The following is a 23798-nucleotide window of genomic DNA, read 5'->3' on the forward strand; positions in this document are numbered from 1 at the left end:
TTGTTAAACGTTTCTTGTATTTTCTCCATTCTATTTCAAAGATTTTGGATCACCTTTACTATCATTACTCTGAATTCTCTTTCAGGTAGACTGCCTATTTCCTCTTCATCTTTTTGGTCTGGTGGGTTTTTTCCTTGCTCCTCCATCTGCTGTGTGTTTCTCTGTCTTCTCATTTTGCTTAACTTACTGTGTTTGGGGTCTCCTTTTCACAGACTACATGTTCATAGTTCCCGTTGTTTTTGGTGTCTGCCCTCAGTGGCTAAGATTGGTTAGTGGGTTGTGTAGGCTTCCTGTTGGAGAGGACTGGTGCCTGTGTTCTCATGGATGAGGCTGGATATTGTCTTTCTGTTGGGCAGCACTGCATCTGGTGATGTGTTTTGGGGTGTCTGTGACCTTATTATGATTTTAGGCAGCCTCTCTGCTAATGGGTGGGGCTGTATTCCTGTCTTGCTAGTTGTTTGGCATAGGATGTCCAGCACTGTACCTTGCTGGTCATTGAGCGAAGCTGGGTGCTGGTGTTGAGATGGAGATCTCTGGAAGATTTTCACTGTTTGATATTATGTGGAGCCGGTAGGTCTCTGGTGGACCAGTGTCCTGAACTCAGCTCTCCCACCTCAGAGGCACAGGCCTGACCCCCAGCCAGAGGACCAAGACCCTGTCAGCCGCATGGCTCAGGAGAAAAGGGAGAAAGAAAGAAAGAGAAAGAAAGAAAGACAGGGAGGGAGGGAGGGAGGGAGGAAAACATAAAATAAAGGTATTAAAATAAATATCTTTAAAAAATTATTAAAAATAAAAAACTAAAAAGTAGTAGAAAGAAAGAAAGAAGAGAGCAACAAAACCAAAAAACAAATCCACCAATGATAACAAGCACTAAAAACTATACTAAAGAAAAAAGAAAGAAATAATGGACAGACAGAACCCTAGGACACATGTTAAAAGCAAAGCTATACAGACAAAATCACACAAAGAAGCATACACATACACACTCAGAAAAAGAGAAAAAGGGAAAAAAATATATATGTATTAAAAAAAAAGTAAGCGAGCATCCAAATCAATAAACAAATCTACCAATGATAATAAACTCTAAATAGTAAACTAAGGTAAACATAAAATCAGAAACAAATTAGATGCAGAAAGCAAACCCCAAGTCTACAGCTGCTCCCAAAGTCTGCCGCCTCAATTTTGGGATGATTCGTTGTCTATTCAGGTATTCCACAGATACAGGGTACATCAAGTTGATTGTGGAGCTTTAATCTGCTGCTTCTGAGGCTGCTGGGAGAAATTTCCCTTTCTCTTCTTTGTTCTCACAGCTCCCAGGGGCTCAGCTTTGGATTTGGCCCCGCCTCTGCGTGTAGGTCGCCAGAGGGCGTCTGTTCTTTGCTCAGACAGGACGGGGTTAAAGGAGCAGCTGATTCGGGGGCTCTGGCTCACTCAGGCCGGGGGGAGGAGGGGCACGGAGTGCGGGCGAGCCTGCAGCGGCAGAGGCCAGCGTGACGTTGCACCAGCCTGAGGCGTGCCGTGTGTTCTCCCTGGGAAGTTGTCCCTGGATCACAGGACCCTGGCAGTGGCGGGCTGCACAGGCTGCCGGGAGGGGAGGTGTGGATAGTGACCTGTGCTCGCACACAGGCTTCTTGGTGGCGGCAGCAACAGCCTTAGCATCTCATGCCCGACTATGGGGTCCATCCTTATAGCTGCAGTTCGCGCCCGTCTCCGGAGCTCGTTTAGGTGGTGCTCTGAATCCCCTCTCTTCGTGCACCCTGAAACAATGGTCTCTTGCCTCTTAGGCACGTTTAGAGTTTTTCCCGGACTCCCTCCTGGCAAGCTGTGGTGCACTAACTCCCTTCAGGCTGTGTTCACTCAGCCAACCCCAGTCCTCTCCCTGGGATCTGACCTCCGAAGCCAGTGCCTCAGCTCCCAGCCCCTACCTGCCCCGGTGGGTGAGCAGACAAGCCTCTCGGGCTGGTGAGTGCTGGTCGGCACTGATCCTCTGTGCGGGAATCTCTCCGCTTTGCCCTTTGCCCCTAATTCTGTGTTAGTGTGTGGAAACTTTTCCTCCTTCACAGCTCCCTTCTGGAGGTGCAGTTCCCGTCCCTATTCTTTTGTCTCTGTTTATTCTTTTTTTTTTTTTGCCCTACCCAGGTATGGGGGGAGTTTCTTGCCTTTTGGGAGGTCTGAGGTCTTCTGCCAGCGTTCAGTAGGTGTTCTGTAGGAGTTGTTCCACGTGTAGATGTATTTCTGGTGTATCTGTGGGGAGGAAGGTGATCTCCGCGTCTCACTCTTCCACCATCTTGAAGGTCTCCTCCTCCTCCTGCATACTTTTAACATTAGTTCCCTTTATTTTTTTTTAATGTATGTATGTATGTATTTATTTATTTTTGGCTGCATTGGATGTTCATTGCTGCACGCGGGCTTTCTCTGGTTGCGGCGAGCAGGGGCTACTCTTCTTTGTGGTGCGTGGGCTTCTCATCGCGGTGGCTTCTCTTGTTGCAGAGCCCAGGCTCTCGGCGCACAGGTTTCAGTAGTTGTGGCACATGGGCTCAGTAGTTGTGGCTTGCAAGCTCTAGAGCACAGGCTCTGTAATTGTGGTATGTGGGCATAGTTGCTCTGTGGCATGTGGGATCTTCCTGGACCAGGGCTTGAACCCATGTCCCCTGCATTGGCAGGCGGGTTCTTAACCACTGTGCCACCAGGGGAGTCGAGTTCCCTTATCTTTAAAATGCATATGATAATGATCTATCCTGAGGAGATAATCCTACAAATAAAAAGCTTTGTGCATGAAAAATAAATCTTAAAAGTTATTGCAGGAAAAAAATATATTAAAGGTACTGGCTTATCAAAATTTATTACTGATTTTTTAAAAAACTTTTTAGCCTACCTGCCTAAACTAGGACCCCTTGGTTCCATTTGACTGAGACTTTGAAGCATCCATACTGCTCATGGACTGCAGTATAAAGCATTTATGTTCAGGTTGCCTAACCTTTTCTCAAGGAATAAAGCCCTTAATGAATGGATCTGATCAGTCGTACAAGTAAATTATCACAGATACCATTCGTTTCAAGAGATTTTTAAACTAAGTTGTTTTTGAAAATCTTTTAAAAGATTATTTTATTTTGTTCTGTCTGTCTTTTAAAGGTGAGTCGTTCATCTCTGCTGATTGAACAGCCTGTGAAAAAAAGGCCTATTTTGGATAATCAGGTGATAAATTCCGTGTGTGTTCAGCCAGAGCTACAGAATAATGCAAAGCATGCAGATAATTCATCTGACACAGAGATGGAAGACATGATTGCTGAAGGTTTGTGGATTTTTCTTTAAGATGCCCTTTAACTTTGACTTTGATTGTTTGAAATAAGACATGGATATTTATTCCACACAGATTTTCACTTGGAAGTATTTACTTTTTTTCTCATATAATGTATTATTTGACTAAAATAGTGGGAAAGCTAATCAGACTCTTAATGGTCATATAATTAAAATAGCAAGATTGGTGTTAATTTGTATACTATCAGTTGGACATTTGAAGGAGTGTGGTTGGGAAAAGCTCCATTATATATGAAACTAATTCAGAATTTTAGGATCAAAACAACCAATTCTCTTTCTTAAGCAGACTTAAGTAAATGACTGTTTTACTGAGTTTGCTTAAAAATTTAGAGCTTCTGGGTTGTTTGGTTTTAGACTTTATGTATTCAGATGTTTGATATCAGGTGGCTATTACAGTTGTGTTAAGGACGTAGTCTTCAATCAAAAGGCGATTACGTTTGTTCATAGAGGAAAATATCACTAAATCTTCTCAGTGTCAAAGAATTTTTTTTATAGACCTTATTCTAATAGTGCATATTCCATAAAAGTCAAGTGGTAATGCAAAGTGATTTCAGGAAAACAAACACAAATAAATGCAAAAATGATATATTTTACTTTTTATTGATTCTGATCATGGCTCTGCAGTTGATACCATTCAGTTTAATTAAATAGCATTTAATATAGTCAGAGCTCTGTAATAGTGAATTAATTAATATCTGTGTCTAAGTAATTATCCTCAATATATTAATATATTTCATCTAAAATTAATTTATTCATTTTGTAAATATTTATTTAGCATATATTATGTGCCTGTACTTTGCTAAAATTAAGTAAAAGAGCATGCTGGTAAGCAAAATAGATACTGACTTGGCTCACAGTTTTCCTAATTCTTAAGAGGAAGGCACCTCTGTCATTGTGGTAATTTATGAACTGTTGCAAAGTATTTATCACTGTTTTACTTCTTATTTGAATAGCGAAGAGTATGATAGTAGTATAAAATTTTTTTACTGCTAACTTACGTTGAGTTCAATTTGATTTTTTTTTCATTTAAAAGAATGTTAAACATGAAAATTTTCAAACACACATACAATTAGAGAGAACTGTATAATGAATCCCAACTCACCCGGATGCAACATTACCCAATTTTAAACATTATTTTGCCACACCAGCTTCATCCATCCCGTTTGGTTTTTTCTCCCTATGTTCCCCCCTTATCTCTTTCTCTGTTGCTTTTTCTCTTTCCCTTTTCTCCCTTTATTCCTCTGTTTAAAAAAAGATCATGGTTCTTATTGTATTTTGCTAGTACATGCTTCAGTGTGCATCTATAAAAAGTGTAGATTTTAATGCTGTGTCACACAAAACAACATTAATAACTGTTTGGTGTCATCTAGTACCTGGTCCATATTCAGATTTCCTCAGTTGTATAATTGCTTAAATTGTATAAATGTTCTTTTATAGTTATTTTGTTCAAGTCAGGATCCAAACAATGTCTACATTTTGCCCTTTGTTGTTATGAATTTAATTTCATTTAATTCCTAAATACTTGCTTTTAGTTATGCATACTATTTATTTGAGAAAATTTTTCATTTGAGATAAAGAGTAGTAAAGATGAATGTGCAGGGTTTTTTTTTTTTCTTGTCTATAGAATAAGTGTATAAACAAAAGTTTTCTAGGCTAATAAGCATATGTAATGTGCTCTCTTGTGTGCACATATTGGAGAAAAATGGAAAACTGCTTAGGAAGCTTCATAGCATATTTTGTGATGCTCATGGTTTATAATACAATTAAAACATATGCTGGACTATGCTGGAACCTAGAGGAGCTTTTGATCTAGTAGGAAGTAGCAATCTCCACAACAGAAAGATAACTAAGGAGCAACATACGGTAGGTATTAAATGAATTATTATAGACAGTAAGAACTTGGCACGTTAAAACTGGGTGAGATTATTGCCAGTTTGGTGAGTTTTCTGTAGAGATGGGATTTGACCTGGGTCTTGGCTGGTAAAGCATAGATTTAAGATAACAGGAATAACCTTTCAGGTTAGCATACCATGAATAAATGCACAAAAGATGTGCAAGTGCTAGGTAACTTCAGGAGGGGGCAGTGAAGAGTAGACAGTTGGGTTAGAGAAGTAGTGGGTAGTAAGGCAGTCAGATTCTAGCATACTTTGATATTCGACTATGGAGTTAGGAGTTATCTTGCTGTCAAGAGGATGGTTACTGAAGATTTTTTAGGCGGATGACACAAAAAAGAGTGTTTTTGGAAACTCTGCTGGTCACAGGTAGGAGCAGTGTAGAGGTTTGGCATGTAATTGATACCTGTAGTCATGGTGGGAAGAGGAAGACAAGGCAAAGGGTAGTTTTAAAGGACAAGATACCAGAGTAAGGAAAAGGGAGATTTAAAGATGATTAATCTATGCAATGAATAATAAATAAGCCGTAGAAATCTAATGCATGGTATAATGAGTATAGACAACAATATTATACTATAATCATCAACCTTGCTAAGAGACTTAAACTTAATTATCCCAGTGACTAAAATGATAGGATAAAAATGTAATGTGATAGAAGTGCTCAATATTGCTACAAAGGCAGTCATATTATAATATATAAATGTATTAAGTTAATGTATTTTACACCTTAAATTTACACAGTTTTATGTTAACTATATTCAGTTAAAGATTAATCTATTTCATAGTAGAGATATATTTACTGAAAATGTGTCAAATTTTAAAATACTTCATGATTTCCCAAGGTAATTTTATAAAGTGTTTCTGTTACTGTATACTTCGGTGTTTATGGGAAGTATTACAGGGTGAAATGGTGAGGTCACTTATTTAGTGGCTTTGGTTGTAGTAGTATATACAGTTTAATTCAGTATGAAAAACAATGTAAGGATTATTCTTTTTTTAAAGGATAAACTATGTCTCTATTTGGACTGGTTCTATAACCAGAATCTCCAACCAAAATGTGATTTACCAAAATATCTTATGTCTTCCCTGGTAAATCATTACACTGATCATGGTTTCTATCTCATTGCCTCTCTTTGCTGCTGATCATCACATGATCTCAAGTCTTCAGGAAAATTGAAAAGTAACTCCTCCTTGCACAGAAAAATTGGGGATCTCTGTTAGTTAGGATATGTGTTTGGCCACTCCATTAGAGACCCAGAATAATACCTGATGAAATAAAGTTTAATTTTCTCTGACATAGTCTAAAGGTAAGCAGTGCAGGGCTCCATTGTGTTGGGCAGCTAAGCTGTCAGTGGCTCTGCCATCCCTAGAACGTTGCTCACATTTCCAAGATAGCTAATCTTCATGATCACATTCTAATTGTAAGATGGGAGAAAGGGCACTACCTGGAATTTGGTCAGAAACTGGCCACACATGGGGCAGAAACTGTGCTTTTTATTCTCAGTGGCCATATTCCTAGCTAAATACTAGGATTTTGTTACTGTGGGAGAACAGTGAAGACTGGATAGTAGGGAAGTGCCAGCTGTCTCTGCCATAGAATCCCATCTTTATTAGCTAAAGCAATAGTTTTTTAAACTTACTTGGCTCTGTAATTTTTTATTTACAAATGTGAAAAAGTAGCTTTGGTAACATTACCAGATTTGTTGAAGTTTTGACCAAATATTAGAACTGGACTTTTTTGAATCTGTTAATATTCCTCTCTTCTTTATGAGAAGTAAAACTGATGTTCTATTTTTGTCAGGTTGTTAACCCTTAGACTATACCTGTTTGGGATCTCCCCTCTCTCACCAGCAAAAACATTTCCTTCTCCTTCATAAGGTATTCTAACCTGTTAATCAAGCGTTGCATATTATTATGTTAATTAATACAAACTTTTGAAATAAAGCTTTCAGTATAAGTCAAAACGGAACTAGTTGACAAATGGGCTCTTTGGAGCTGGATTGGTGGCAGTGGTGGTCGAATGAGAGGTTCTGTCTCCGGTACAGGCTTATCAAGGTCAGATCTGGTTACAAGCATGACAGCGTAAAAGCAATACTCCTGGAAGTATGACACTAGGTCCCAGGGATGTGGTGAGGGGCACAACTGTGTGAAAGCCATCTCTAGGTCATTGGAAGGAGCAGTTTTTACTTTACTTGCTTTGAGACTCTTTTGTTCCTCATTGCTACTAAATAGATGAGTTTTGTTTATGAAGACAGTCTTGAGAATTTCCTTGAGATGATCACTTGCTAGTTTATGATTTGATTGGTCATGACAGTGTATTTGGATGTCCCTTGGAACTTCAAATATTTCACAGTGTGTTTTTTAGTTCTTGCTGCCTTCACTTAATTTAGCACTTTGCTTCTCCAGTAACACTGGGATAATGTGATGCTTGAATGTACTGAGTACATGTCATCCATGTCTACATTTCAGAGTCCCTTTCTTCATCTTAACAAGTCTTGCTTAAATGAATAACATAGAAAAGCACATATGGAGCTCATAGCTAAAAGCTTTAGTTAGTGGAGTTCTTTTTTTGTATATTTTATGTGACTCGGCATAGGAATCATGATGATGCATGAAAATGGCAAAATATGGTGGATTTAAGAATTTAACAGTTTTCATTGAAGTATTTCTTAAGCACTTATTACAGGTCTTAGTACTCTTAGTTCTTATGTGGAAAATAGGAAATGGAACTGTCACTTTTTTATGCCTGCTACCTATTGGGCATTCATGTAATCTTCACTGCAATTCTTCGGGAAGGGTATTTTAAACTCCAATTTACAGATGAGAAAACTGTGGGTCCTGAAGATTAAGTTGCTTACTTACAGGTGACTGCTGCTGCTGAATACTTGAGGATTTAGGTGGGAAGTTTCTTTGGGTCCTGTGGTATGACTTGAAAGTTACGGATATAGAGGTGGAGGGAAGGACATTCTCATTTAACAGAGAAGCACCCTGACAAAAAGGAGCAGAGGTTAGAAGTTACAAAACCAATGGTGATTTTGAAGGTAAATGTAAATTACTTTGTTTTAATATGATAAAACTAAAAGGGACTGTTTTATAATTACATAAATACATCTTTATATATTCTGTTGTACATTGCAGATCTTTGAGAGTGTTAACTGTTTTAAATGCTCCTCTGAAATCAGACATCAAAATTTTACCTTCTTTTTGGATTCATCCTCATTTTTTCCAGTTAGAAGTGTGTTCTTTGCTATATATATTGTACATAGCACAATGTATCAAAATTCATATACTACCTGATGCTTTTTGAAAGGTAGTGACGTTGTTTTATTTTGCACATTTTAGGTAGGTTGGATTCTTAGCAAAATGAACCTTTAAAAATGTATTGCTTATTTATATAGAGAAAACTCCATAAAATATTTTTATGCAGGAGCAAGAGGGAATTGGTGGAAGTGGTTGTTTTGGGGGGCTTTGCCTTGCCAAAGTGGCTATGGATTGAAAAGTTAAAAGACCATTCCTTTTAAGTTTCCTCGAGGGTCTGAACTCTAGCAGCATCCAGCCAATGTAGAAGCTAAAAGAAAATTTGCCACGATTAAAGTTTTGGAAGTTTTTTCTTTGTTTTCTTCTTTTTAGAGGCATTAGAAGAAATGGACAGTGAGTTGCTCAAGTGTGAATTCTGTGGAAAGATGGGGTATGCTAATGAATTTCTGCGGTCAAAACGATTCTGCACTATGTCGTGTGCCAAAAGGTATTTCTGTTCTCTTGAATTTCCTAGAGCACAAGCCAACAACTGCTGTAACAAAACCAAAAAACTTGTAGAGTTTACCATTAGTCAAAACTAGATATTATAGAGGAATGATATCAAATAGGCATTATTTGGAGCTACTTTGCTATTTAGTTGTTAACTTTTGCTCCGTGAAAACTGCATATTCATAACACATACAGCATAATCTAATATTGAAGTGGCAATCTTCTGGTGGTAAGAATATGCTTAGGAGAACCCCTCCTGTGAATAGACTACTAGTCCTTAAGGTGTCAAAACAATATTTGTTTTATCAATATTGAAATACCTGGATTTACTTTGTTATATTTTTAAATGTTTCATTTCTTTTAACCATATCCTGTTTATTTTAGGTTTCTAAGTGGGACAGCTATAGCATAAGTTCTCCACATTGTTATATTATCTGACAACAAAATGGCCTGTCTTCTAAACCTGCATTTTCAATAGTAATGTTATAGGTGAATAGTATTACTATCAAAACTTTTAGTATCTTCATTGATCTAGTTGCAAGTTTAGTTTACATTAAAGAACACCCCTCTAATTCTGATTATAAATCCTAATGATAGGTATTTCCCACCAAAGGTGAAGTGTATGCACAGATTGATTATTTTGAAATTTGTTTTCTATTCCAAAAGTTATTATTCTCTCAGAGAATTTAAGAACTTAAAGATTCATCCAGGGAATTTCTTGCTTGAATACATTATTTAGTATGGTGCCCCAAAAATATACTTAGTAAAACTTAAGTTAAATAACTAGTAGAAGTATTTTCCTCTAAAAATGAGTTATTGGTTTTTCAGTTGTCAATCTGTTATTCAGATATTCTTTCATGTTATTGATAGTCCTAATCAAATTATGTAACTCCTATTTTAACTTAGGAGTTTTTCCAGTTTGCATGTACTACAAGAAAGAATAGTGGCTCTCTGATTCTAAGGGATTAAAAACTGAGGGAGAAGGATTGCCTTTCAGAATATCTTAAACTTCTTGACCAGTTAGAAATATTTCAGGACCTTTAACACACTACGATCACTCTTCTCCCAGAGGTGATTGCTCAGTTGTCCTGTTATTATACCTTTAGGCGAAGCTCTTGAGAGGTTTAGGGGTCCTGAAAATGCAGACGAGAGAAGAGCAAGGAGGAGAGGATAAATTAGGTCTCACCTGAGGACTGCAGTTTACATGTCTGCCTAGCTATCTGTCTAAGATATCTAAATATTTAGGGACTAAATAGCAAGTGTAAAGTTAGTCTCTCTTCTCTGTTCTGTAGTCAGCTAGGAAAGAAGTTTTGTCAGTTGATGTGAATGGAAATCAGAAAGCTTTAGAGCTGAGTCCACAGATAGGCATAATGAACACAGGAGGAGCTTGTTGAATTGTTTTAGAGTAAAATGAAGTGACCATCAGGACACTTTTCTTTTTTATATTTTTAGTGGAAAAATAGCCTATTCACTCTCATAGTAGTCCTTCTACCTCCTGATATTTTCATAAAACATAGGTGAGGAAATTCTTGTCATTTCCCTGAAAAATCATCTTAGAGCAAAAGAGTTTTGAAAATAAGAAATTACAATGGCAGTTTTATGTGTAAAAAAAGAGGAACTGTGTATATTTTTCTTAGCCTTTGTGTAGCTTTTCAGAAATTTGTATCTTAGATCATCTCTTTTCACTCTTCTTTCTAGGGAAGGGGTTGGCAAACTATGCCCAGGCTGAGTCCTTTTTGGAGCCTATTTTTATATGGTTCCTGAACTAAGGATAGTATTTAAATTTTTAGGTGGTTGAAAAAGAATCAAAAGAATAACGTTTTGTGACACCTGAAAATTACATAAAATTCAAATTTAAATGTTATTAAATAAAGTTTTATTGGAACACATCCATGCTCATTCATTTTTTTTTTTAAATATATTTATTTATTTGTTTTTGGCTGCGTTGGGTCTTTGTTGCTGCTCACAGGCTTCCTCTAGTTGCGAGAGCGGGGGCTGCTTTTCATTGCGGTGCGTGGGCTTCTCATTGCGGTGGCTTCTCTTTGTTGCAGAGCACAGACTCTAGGCGTGCAGGTTTCAGTAGTTGTGGCGTGCAGGCTCAGTAATTGTGGCTCGTGGGCTCTAGAGCACAGGCTCAGCAGTTGTGGCGCATGGGCCTAGTTGCTCCGTGGCATGTGGGATCTTCCCAGACCAGGGCTTGAACCCGTGTCCCCTGCATTGGCAGGCGGATTCTCAACCACTGTGCCACCAGGGAAGTCCCCTTGCTCATTCATTATTGTCTTTGGCTGCTTTCATGTTACAGTTGCAGAGTTGAGTAGCTGTGCCAGAAACTTGTGTGGCTTACAAAGCCTAAAATATTTAATATCTGGCCCTTTATAGAAGAAGTTTGCCAGCACCTGTTCTAGGGTGTTGGAACTAAGTAAATGGCATAGGACTCTTTTAAGCTGTCATCATGCTTTACAAAGGTCTACATTAAAAAATTTTAGAGTGCTCACTTCGACAGCACATATTCTAAAATTGGAATGCTACAGAGAAGATTAGCATGGCCCCTGCACAAAGATGATAGGCAAATACATAAAGTGTTCCATATATCAAATATATATATGTTAAAAATGTATATTTAAAAATATTAGACAGTAATCTTTCAGCCAATTTTAAAGAATTATATATATTTGAATTTCCTGAATTCCTGAGACCCATGAATTCCTTGTGGAACTTTGAAATCTCAACTTTACCTTTTCATTCCTTGATTTTAGTTATATTTGAAAAATATTTTACTAGCCATTTGAGATTTCCCCCTCTCTACTATATTAACCTCTTTTTATTAATCTCTTCAGAAATGATTACCTGGAAAAATAACAATTGGAACGTTTAAATAATTAATTCATAATTTATTTTCTCCTGGAATCTTGAATTATTTTGCAGCTAGAAAAATGAGTTATCCTCTGTATTTTGCAGAGAGTTTCTATCACGCTGTTATTAGGAGAAAATATCAATACCTTGTTATAGGTGTCCAGTATTATATTGAAAGCTATATTATGATGTAAAACGAGGCCACTTTTTTTTTTTTTTTACTGTTAGCATAAGTAAATCTATTGAACACTATGGTTTACTTTCTGAGGTATTACAGACCATAATGAAATAAATGGCACTTACTGATTCACAACTGCACTTTAAGGTCATAATTAGTTACTAAATGGAGTGTCCCATACATCATTTAATTTTTTTCTTACTTGAATTTCTTAGGTACAATGTTAGCTGTTCTAAAAAATTTGCACTTAGTCGTTGGAATCGTAAGCCTGATAATCAAAGTCTTGGGCATCGTGGCCGTCGTCCAAGTGGCCCTGATGGGGCAGCAAGAGAACATATCCTTAGGCAGGTCTGTAGAAACTTTGATTCAATGTACAATACCCTTTTCAGAAATACAAGGAAAGTGCAATGCTGTATTTTACCTGTACTACATTTTCCAGCTTCCAATTACTTATCCATCTGCAGAAGAAGACTTGGCTTCTCATGAAGATTCTGTGCCATCTGCTATGACAACACGCCTGCGCAGGCAGAGTGAGCGGGAAAGAGAGCGTGAGCTTCGGGATGTGAGAATGAGGAAAATGCCTGAGAACAGTGACTTGCTACCAGTTGCACAAACGGAGCCATCTGTATGGACAGTTGATGACGTCTGGGCCTTCATCCATTCTTTGCCTGGTATGTGATTCACCACTTTGGCCTTCATATTTGTCTTGTGCACACACAGAGGAATGACATTAGATCCATCCACACCTATTGCACAAAAGGGTTAGAGAAGTTCTATGTATATGTACTCATTAAATGGCATTTGGTATTGAAATGTGATCTGTCTCCTCTTGCTTATTCCCTCAGCACAACTGGGTATTTTCTCATACCCCCCAAGTCGATAAAAACTGACTAGTCCTGCTTCTGCTGTGACACCTCAGCCGGTGAAGAGATTAAAGGTGCTCTCTTCTCTTCAGTCTGATTTCTCTCGAGAGGTCAGTAGAGAGATTGAGTCAGACACTTCTTCCCTTCTGCTCTTCCAGTTTTCTATTCTATTTCCTCCTTATTTCCTAATTTAACTTTTTTTAAATGAAGTAAGAGAGACTATAATTTTTTTTTTTTTACTTTTTTGAAAGCTAATCAGCACCTTTTATAATATAAAAGTTTGGCTTCTTTAAAAAAAGAAAAACAAGCTGTTTCTTTTAAAGGAGGCTGCATTCTTTGATTCTTTGCAGTAAATAGACATCAAGAATACTTCTGAAATTAAGTAGACAACTGAAATTCAGTTATGATATTCCATTCCAGTAGGGTTACTTTCTTATTTATGTTTTCTGCTCTCTCATTTGGTACTCTTTCCATCAGCTTAAGTCATTATGTTCTTTATCTTTTTTCTTTACTACAACAATAATCTTTTATTTCCACTTTCTCTAAGGGGCTGGCTACTGAAGACAGCTGCACCTTTGCTTATCATGAGACCCACACTGCTATATATGTTAAGACAATATATATTTTTTTAATCAGCAAACCTTTATCATTCACTTTGACCTTATGAATATAGAAAATAAGGTTTTAAAAATATTTGTTCCATTTTGGTTTTTCAGTGAATCTATCATATCTCTTGACACAAGCTTTCCAGAAAAATACATCCCCTTTGAACTTGTCTACAGACTTATTAAAATTAATCCAGCTATTTTTGCTAATTAATCTTTCTATGAAGGTGACCACTGTCTCAGAAGCAAACTTACAGCTAAAGTGTTGGGAGTTCCCTGGTGACCTAGACGTTAGGATTCATCGCTTTCACTGCAGTGGCCCGGGTTCAATCCCTGGTTGGGGAATCATCCCACATGCCATGTGGTGCGGCCAAAATACAAAAAAATAATAATAAAAAAAATTAAATTAATTAAATAAAGTGTTGTATGAGTGAAGAAAGTATATTCAGAAGTATTCTGCTTTTTAAAAAATTCCTGGCTTGTGATGGGTTGACTTAATGAACTTCCGATTTTATGGTGGTACAAAAACGATACACATTCAATAGAAACTGTGCTTTAGTTTTGAATTTTGATCTTTTGCTGGTGATATGAAGCACAGTACTCTCTCCTCAGGTTGGGTAGGGCAGCTCCCAGTCAGCCACGCTGTCACGAGGGTAAATAGCTGATAGAACCATTCTGTACCCACGCAACTCTGGTTTTCACTTTCAGCACAGTATTCAATAAATCACTTGAGACATTTAACACTTTATTATAAAATAGGCTTTGTGTTAGAAAATTTTGCCCAACTTACAGTAGGCTAATGTAAGTGTTCTGAGGATGTTTAAGGTAGGCTAGGCTAAACTACGATGTTCAGAAGGTTAGGTGTATTAAATGCATTTTCGACTTGATGTTTTCAATTTACGATGGGTTTGTCAGGATGTAAGTTGAGGAAGATATATGTACAGAACTCTGAAATTTTATTAAATTATTGTTTCAATAGCTTGTTTTAGAAATGTTAAATAAGTTTTTCTTTTTTTTTTAAACAAGGTATGGTCACTTTTAAAGAAAGATGAAATTGTTTAAAGAAGGGATACATTTTTCATGGGAAGAGTTTTAAGCATGCATCTAGGAAAACTTAGGTGTGATTTAAGTGCTGACCATGTGGGTTTAGAATCTGCTTTAAAAAGCTGACATATTAGAGAATGGTGAGTCTTCACTGGGTGTGGTTTTAATACTCAGTGCAAAAAATTTTAAGTTTTATACCAGTCTAGATATCTTGAGAATTAACATTGGAATTGACACTAATCCCTGAGGCTGGACTTTGATTCTGTCATCTTCAGACATAGTCTTCCAAATGGAGTACATGAGCTGTCAGCCTGATTTCTCATTAGGGGGAAAATATTTCTTTTCCTTTGGGGAGGAGGAAAGTAGTTGGCCAAATAATTAACAAATAATAGATACTGCTGATTCTTCTATGACTTCATATGCTTTTTTTTTTAGGACTAGTTTTCTAATTTTCCCCAGCATCCATTTGCCATGAGACTACTCTTGGCTGCTTTATTAGAACAAAGGCTAACTCCTTTGTCTTACTCTTGCTTCATTTGAATTGAAAAAAATTATTTCTTATAACTTGAGATGCTTGTCTTATTGAGTTCATCAAGACACTTAATTTTGTTGCTAATTGTTTAGAGAACATTATATATAAAGCAGACTGCTTTATAATTTAGGATTGCTTGGTACTGTTTAAGAGTTTGCTGAATATAACTCTGCTTTTCTTTTACCTGATTAAATGGGAGTATTTCTAAACTGCTTTGACAGGCTAAATAACAAGCTTATTTGTGTGATCAGTTAACATCTTCTTTCTCAAAGTTTTTCTCTGAATAATGCCTGTAGCTTAAGGTAAATCTCAGCCAGAAAGCCGTTATCTTTATTTCTCTATGTTCCTCTGGCCTTTGTAAACTTCCTTTTGAGCCGCTTTCAGCTCATTCAGGGCTGGATTTTTTTTTTTTTTTCCCTGAGCTTTTCTCATGGAGTGAACAAACTTGTAAATTTTGTAATCTCTTGTATTTTGTTTCTTTCCAGTTGAGGCTAGGTTTCCCTCTTTCATCAGGGCACCTATATTTATTCCTAAAGTTTTCTCTTCTCATCGTATAATGTCATCTTGTGAACCATCTTGGTGGGACCATGTTAGAGCTGGTATGCAGACCAGTCTCAGAGCTGTTACCGAGTGAAAAATTATTTTCTTCAAAATTTTTGTACATTAAAAAGTTCTCTAGAGGAACGGTTCTTTTTATTCTCAGTTTACTGCAGTTATCTTCCTTAACTCTTCCTTGATACAGTGAACTGCCTTTTGCAAAGATCACTTTAGTCTGTATTTGTTGATCTGTGAATCTGCAGTAGATTTGGTTTCCCTGTAGGCATATAAAGTAGGTATTGTCTAAAAACATATGACGGTTTACTGGTTTTCATAATACTGATATTGGGACTTTTTAATTCTGTAGTATTGAGTGCAGGTAATATCTTTTCATCATCCTTACTGATGTTAGTTTTGGGGTGGGGTGTTTTGTTTTAGGGTTAGCTGGAAAAGTGACTGGACATTTGTAAGGTTCATTTGAGACCCATGTCCATGTGCAGAGGTCCATGCCCATTCTGATGTCTGCTTGTGGTGATGTAAAGCCAGCTGAGCTGACTGGTTGCTGCAGTTGGAATATGTTCTGTAATGTTCCTGGGGCGCCAGCTGTTTTACAGAAGTAGATTCTAAATATGTCAGAAATTCATAGAACTATAGCTCAGTATACCTTGAGCATCTAGGTTTTTTTAAAAAATTCATCTTTCTCTAATATGTTTCAGGAAAGCATATTTGCTTCTGCCTTTTTTTTTCCATTTTTCTTTTTTAAGTCACTTTATTTTTTCATTTCTATACTAATGTATGTTATAAATACACTTTTTGTGGTTTGCTTAAGAAAGTTGTGATCTAAAATTCTGAAGATAATTCATTCCTGTTTGATCATGCTGTTTCCCAACTTTTTGTTCTGTATTATTTTGCTAATACATTTACTGTCTGTCTACAAGAAGACATTTGAAGAGCGCTCTGATAATCCCGAGGAACAAGCACATGCTATGAATTTCTTCATGGAGAACTCCTTGTTTCTATTCCCAAATGTAGCTCTTATGGTCCTCATTACTTCTCATTGCTTCTGTTTTCTGAATCTAAGTAAGTCCTACGCTATCTTTCTCTCTCTTCTTTTCTTTCCTGTGTTCTTGTAAGACTGAAGAGAGAAGAACATTTAGTTCTTTCATAAAAAGAAGGATGAAGTCACAACTAGATGCAAGATTAGTCAGTTTTGTCTGCCCAGTTTTGAGAGCTACCTCTGGGAAAAGAAAAGGGGCTTTTCTATGGTGAGTAATCCCATTTTAACTATATAGTTTCTTTTATATGGTAAGTGGCCAAAAGCATAAAAATTTTGCATAGGGTACTTTTGAAATGTCAGTTTTTAAAAATCTGAGAAATTATTAAAATAGAGAAATTGAAAAGCTGATTGCTATATAGGAAATAGGAAGGATACAACCAACAGAGAAGATGGAAAAGAAATAACCAAGAGAAAAGCTGGCCACACAGCTGAATACAGAAAAAAAAGTTTGTGTTACTCTTACAGATGGCTCCTTTTTAGAAGATTCTGTTTTTGTTCATTATTCATTCAGTCAGTCCTTCCCTTATCCAAAAATATATGTATTTAGCACCTACAATGTTTTGTGCTTGGTGCTGGGGTTATAGGGATGACATTATATAAGAGGATGACATCCTCTTATATAAACAAGAGGATGATACATTTGCAGTAGAAAGAATAATCATTCCAGCAAAGTTGTATCCAAAGGTATAATGTAACCATTTCCATTATCTTTTTCTTTGTGTTCTCCCTTAGAATGCTGATTTGAATAGAAAAGAAAGACTTTAAGCTGTTAGTTTTTATTCTTAAATTCACTTTTATAATTTTGTCTTTTATAAGGAAGCTTCCACATTTTTGCATTGTCTCCTCTCGTGGTTCGTTAATTCATTACCTTCCCTGCTGGTTTCTTTACCCTTAGTGGGGAAGTTTATTAGCCTGGCTGTGCAAAATTTGGTAGATAATAGAAACGTTTGAGGTTCAAGGAGAGTGCTCACGTTGTTACTTGCTTTAAAGCACTTGGTTTACACAGAGAGGGAAAATATTGGTTATTTGTCAAGAGATTAGCCAGCAAGCTCAAAATTTCAATGAGAATTTATGTTTTCTTATCAGAAGTGGAGATTAGTCCAGTGATATTAAGATTTGAAGTTGAAATTACAAGTTGATCGTTGTAATACATTTCAGCAATAGATTGATACTATAATTTTGATGGATTGGTTCTGTCCTGAGTGAATAATAAAAATGTTTTGGATATGCCTGGCACATTGAAGGTTGTAAATCAGAATAAAGATACAAATGATAATGAAAGTGGTACTTGAGAAAATACTTCTAAATTATTATTTAAATAGCAGAACATTACATTTTATTCTTTTGTACCTGTATGTGAAGGATATGTTATACAAAGTAAAGTTCTTGAGGTATAATGACTAGTTAATCCAAACTTGCTGTATGTGTGGCATGCTTTCAGGTGACAGCATTGCCCTTTTCATGAAGGTATGTTATATCTGGACTGAACAATCTGTACATTTTACCTGACTTATAATTATTTCTGCAATATTATTTTTAGAACAAGAATTCCAAGTAAATTGCTTTACCTGGATTTCGAATTCTTACTTTTTAGAATGTCAGGAAATACTCTCTTCTTCAAGAGTGAACCCAAGACGACCATCAATAAATTTCATTTGTTTCTCAGCCTGTATTTCAGATACTCAGACCCAGTGAGAGCATAATTGTGACTGTTAGGAGTAACCTCTGATTGTTGTGTATTAATTCTAACATCCTTCCTCTGATCAAATTCTAGGCTGCCAGGATATTGCAGATGAGTTCAGAGCACAGGAGATTGATGGACAGGCTCTTCTCTTGCTAAAAGAAGACCATCTTATGAGTGCAATGAATATCAAGCTAGGCCCGGCCCTAAAGATCTGTGCACGCATCAACTCTCTGAAGGAATCTTAACGGGATCATGAGGCTCTGAGATAACAGCAGTTTTATTCTTAAACAAACTTGTAAGGTAAAGGCTCAAATTGGCCTACAATATTATCACTTACTGTGATGGATAGCCAAGCACATTGGGATCTCTGCATTAAGGCTGACATTTCTTCTACAGATAAAATAATTCATTATATTGATACATTTTCATAATTAGCTAACATTGGTGAATTAATTTTACAGGTTACACACAACATTGAAAGACTTGTTATAGAGGGCCATGATATTTTTCAAAGTGTTTTACTAGATAATTTTTTTAAAGGTGATGTTTATCATTAATATAAAAAATCCTTTTGAAAGTAATTTAATGATTTACATTTCTCCTCTTTTGATTCGGTTTTCTTATACATTTTTCTACCCTATAATTTTTCTATGGGTTGTCATGAGAGATATAATTTAGGAGTGATTTAGGAATAATTTTGGAGTCCAGTGACTGGAATTGTATGCAGTGAGATATCACTGTATGTTTTAAAAAACATGTCTTTTAGGCAGTTGCTTTGTCTATAAAAAGGATTGCATTCTAGCATGAATAATACTGATCTGGAAGTTAGAAGATTTGGTTTCTTTTCCAAACTTGACCAAGAATTTGGTGTGACTGAGGAAGTTAGTTTTCCTCTTAGTTTTTGTTCTTTTAGAGCAGTGGTTCTCAACAGAGGTCAGTTTTGTTCCCCAGGGGACATTTGAAAATGTCAAGGGACATTTTGGTTGTCATAGCTTAGGGGTTGGGCAGGGGGTTGCTGTTGGTATCTGAAGCGTGGACAGGGATGTCGCTAAATATCCTACAATGCACAGGACAGCCCTCTACAACAAAGAGTTATCTGGTCCAAAATGTCAGTAGTGCCAAGGTTGAGAAACCGTAACATAGGAGGGATAAATGTTGCTCTTTTTCACCCAGAGGGATATTTTGAGAAAAAAAATTTAAAAAGGGATGTAATAAGGAATACATTGTACAACGGAAGTATTTCAGATAGCATTAATGTTCTGCTAGAGTATTTTTCCCAGTTTTATGCATTCTAGAAAAAGGGGGGAAATCTGCCTGTAAAATGAGAACTAGCATACTTAGAATTTTGCCTCTCAGTATTGAGTCATAATAACAATTCTCTTTCATATCTCTCTGCACTGATGAAGGCAAAGTATGATTATGCCTTATGAACCAGTGCACAGCCTTTGCTGGCAGGGCGATACTTTGTAGTGGCTATGTGGTTGGTGTTTGGATTTTTCTAGTGTTGAACAAGCTGGATCTAGCTAGAATGCACATTCCTTTTTCCTTGACTAAATCTTTGTATGCTTCCTGCAAAGCACTTATCCAACTGATCTCTCTTGGATAATTGGATCTAATTTTGTATGTACACGTTTTAGGGAAAAAAAGATTTTAAAGCAAAACCTTTCGTTGAACAGTTAGCGTTCTGTTAGAATTATGGCACTAAAAATTGTGGCAGGCCTGTGAACTTTATAGTCCTGGACATCAAAAATGTTTTAATCTTTTTTTATCTTATCTTTACCATACAATGGAAATGTTTTAATAATTGAAGGAACATACACAGATATTTGGCAGAAGTTCAGTAAGTGAGGAAGAGTCCATGGGTTTCAGTCATTGTCACTGATCTTTTAAAAAAGATTGTGTTACGCTAGTAGAAGACTAAAGATGTCATTAAAGACATCACAGATATTTATCTTTTGGCTTTGTGTACATTAGAGAATGTTGATTATTTTTATACAAAAATACAGCGGGTAATTTTTTTAACCTTTAGATGCCTCTTGTTTGAATGTATGCTTTGTGGGATTCTTTTGTGTAGTATGTTTTAAAGAAAAGACATTTACTGATAGTTATGTGTAGGATTAGAATATGTAATATAGCGTAAGGCTCATGTTCCAGACCTACAATAGCTTGTAGTCTATGTCACATATTTCTGTATATCACATTTTTAATTATTGGATTACAGTTTCAAGGAAAGGTAGGTACTCTACAGTTAATTTTCATTTATTAGCAGTTAATCATTATGACAGAGTTGTCATATGCTTTGACTTTTCCCCTCATCTTGTAATTTCAGAACACAAGTATAGGTTAAGCATTAGTAGGAAATGGTCCACTGTATGAGGGCTGAAGGGCACAATGGAAAGTCTCCCCTGGAATTAAAACTTTGTCACAGATGATCCACAAACAATTCATACAGAATTGATTCTTTGGGGATAGACACCCCTGGCAATAATGATTACCTCCCATAACTATATTACCTATACATAGCCTTTAAGGTATTAACTTGGAACTGTGGTCCCTCTTCTGATATCAGTCATTATGTACTTACTGAAAGCCCCTGTGCATAGCACTGTGTTAAGTATCCGAGAAAGCTTACAAGAGGGGTTTCCATTGGAGAGCACCTTATAATCCTAAATCTTATAATGATCTTAAGAACAGACCAGATCTTCTGTTGTCCCTACTCAAAACATACCCAGAAAATATACTTGCTTTTTTCAAGTTATTTTATTTAGAAATGGCTCATTGGCTTTTAACTAGTAGTTTTCCCATTGATGCAGCTGTTTCTTTCTGGGTGATTTAACTATCTGAATTTCAAATTTTCAGTTATGTATAATGGATATAGACGATAACACTGGGTGTCCACTTCTCTCCTGAGCTTAAAGCACAGTTTTAGTATGAAATAGGTGGGGAGGGTGCTGTCATTTTCGTTTTCCTTCATATTACTAGTTGTTTTAGGATTTTGATTGAGGAGAAGGAATGACAACAGAAAGGGTACATGGGAAGTTCTTCCTACTTTTGCTACCTAAGTTTGCATTTTCTGACTTCTTTATACTGATGCACTTTTCCCATTGAGGAAGAAAATCCCTACAAGTTTGAAATTTTATTTGCTTTAAGCCATGTGTTCCTAAGAAAGTACACAGAGAGCTGGTTTATAAAAGTTGTTTCTTACATGATGTGCATTTTCATCAAGCCTTGTGTAGGCATGTGTCTGACACAGCTGTGCAGCTTTGATATATAATCAGTATAAGAGTGCTGTCCCACAAGCTGTCACTTTTTAAGTGGCTGGTAATTTTTCCATGTTGGTACTTTTAATTTGCTGGCACATCCTCTAAACAGACATTTTTTGAAGTCCCAGTTTAAGGGCCGTCCCCTCAGAATAGAGAATGTGGAATAGAAGGAAGGAAGTATTAGTGAAGGAGCTTGAGAATGGTGGAGAAGCAGACAAGAGAACTGGCACTTTGTTTATCCCACTTCAGCGCTGAACAAACTTCTGCACTTTTGAAGTTAATAGTCATGTTTTACCTAGTTCCAAATAGAAATTATTTTTTTGTAGGTAGCCGACTTTATTTTAATTTTTGACATAGTTTATCTTCCCATATCCCGTGTAATATTATAGTCAGACATTTATTCAAATACCAGTCTTGGATTGAAATCTGTCCGAGTGCCCCATATCACTGGCTTGTTCAATTAAATGTTATGAAGTCCCATTATTTGCATTTGCACGGTTTTGGTACCACCATAGCACAAGTATGGTAAGGAGGCAATATACAGATTGAGTATAGTCTTAGGCTATGTTTGCATGTGTGTAAACAGTCTTGGAAAGAGTAAACTATTGCACATATATGGGAATGATGCTATCCTCATAGCCATAGGGAGTGGAAGAAATCCCTGGCTGGACACACTGTTAAAACATTTCAAAGACATATTTTCCACCAGAACAGCCTGGTTATATTTTGTGGTTTGAAGATCCTCACCCTTAGTGAATGGCAGGAACTCATGCTGCCTCTGGGCAATGGGCATTGAGCATTACTGCCTAATAGGATGAAAGAGCCTCACTCCCCTTACCTCCTCAAGCCCCAAGGAAACAGTGTGAAAACTTTCTTCTTAGAGAGACCTTTGCCTGAAAATCCCTACAGAGGACTTTGTAGTAGGGTTAATTTTAGGGAGGTAACAGGGCAGGAATTTCTAATACCTAACAGTCATGTCTTCGTAAACCCTCTGGGCAGTGGAAACTGGCCATTTATGTACAATGTTTGCTCAGTCTGTTTCCTTTGCAGGACATGTAACTATAACGGGGCCTTGGGGAAGGTTTTCTAGGGGAAAGGACAGGGAAGTGGAGGAGGAGACAAACCGGGGGCCGGGGGGCGGGGGGGAAGCATTCCAGACCCAAGAGGATAATATGGTTAACTGAGTGAGGTTGTGTAGTATAGATATGGCCATCAGTAGTTCAGAGTAATAAATTGTAATGGTTGGGTCCCAGTTATAGCAATAAACAGTATAGTTTTTTTTATGTCAAGATTTACCTGTAATCAAACTCATTCTTTTACTCTCTTTATCAAGAGATTCTGCCCTTAGGAGCATATTAATAGTTCCAATGATACATAAATTGGTGATTTTTGACTTCTGAAAAAGGTGACAGTTATTATAGTTGGAGAATATTTGTCAAGAACTCAAAGGTTAATTGTTATAATTGAGTTATCAGAATTATATAGAGGAGAGAGTATCCATTGTCAGATACTACAGTTGAATCAACCTTGTGGATTGTTACAAAGGCATTTTTAAGATTTTTAAGATAGTGTTTTGTTAGGTTGTGTCTCAGTCTAAGAGTTGGATGACTAAGAGCTATAGGGTTCTGTTTATTAGCGTGGATTTCAGTAAACACAAGCCTACCTCTATTTCTTTGATGCACAATAGTGTGGATCATGAAATGAACTGTTTAATCTACATTCATCAATATTGGTATTTTCTGAATCTGTTTAGAGCATTTGATTTCATCTTAACAATTGTGATTCAATTAAATAAGCACAAATACAATATTAGGGAAAGTAAATATGCAATCTTATTAAAATTTAATTTCAACCTATTATAAGCTGTACATCTTAAAAAAATTCTTTGGGAAGATATTCCTCTTTTGTTAGAAGTTCATAAAATGTATCATTATATAGTTTCCCTCATAGCACTAATATAAGCCATTTCTTCAATAAAAAAAAATGTTGAAAATTATATTATCTTCTTTGGAAAAAGTTTCCTAAATTTTTAAAAATTATAAAGTTTTACATATTATTTTTCAGAGCTTATTTAATCTACTTTAAAATAATACTATGGTAAAGGTGTTTTTTTGGAAGTTGTAAAGCACTAACACAAATATAATTTTTACCATCATATTCCAGAGCAAAACGTCTGGCTTTTCCTGAACTTTCACTTTAGTACACGTACATGAGAAGGGAGACCT

The 23798-nt window shown here is 36.5% G+C and overlaps 1 protein-coding gene across 1 annotated transcript in view; it reads left to right on the forward strand.

Annotated features, from left to right (window-relative positions):
- Window positions 1-23550, forward strand: part of PHC3 (polyhomeotic homolog 3) — an 81275-nt gene extending 57725 nt beyond the window's left edge. Inside the window, exons 11-15 of the mRNA XM_082840068.1 lie at window positions 3133-3292; window positions 8841-8955; window positions 12204-12336; window positions 12428-12659; window positions 18401-23550. Coding sequence (XP_082696194.1) covers window positions 3133-3292; window positions 8841-8955; window positions 12204-12336; window positions 12428-12659; window positions 18401-18555 — 795 coding nt within the window. The 3' untranslated portion in view covers window positions 18556-23550. The remainder of the gene's footprint in view (window positions 1-3132; window positions 3293-8840; window positions 8956-12203; window positions 12337-12427; window positions 12660-18400) is intronic.
- The last annotated feature ends 248 nt before the right edge of the window (window positions 23551-23798 follow it).

Source organism: Leucopleurus acutus (genome assembly GCF_964270905.1).
Source record: "Leucopleurus acutus genome assembly, chromosome: 5".
Lineage (NCBI taxonomy): Eukaryota > Metazoa > Chordata > Mammalia > Artiodactyla > Delphinidae > Leucopleurus > Leucopleurus acutus.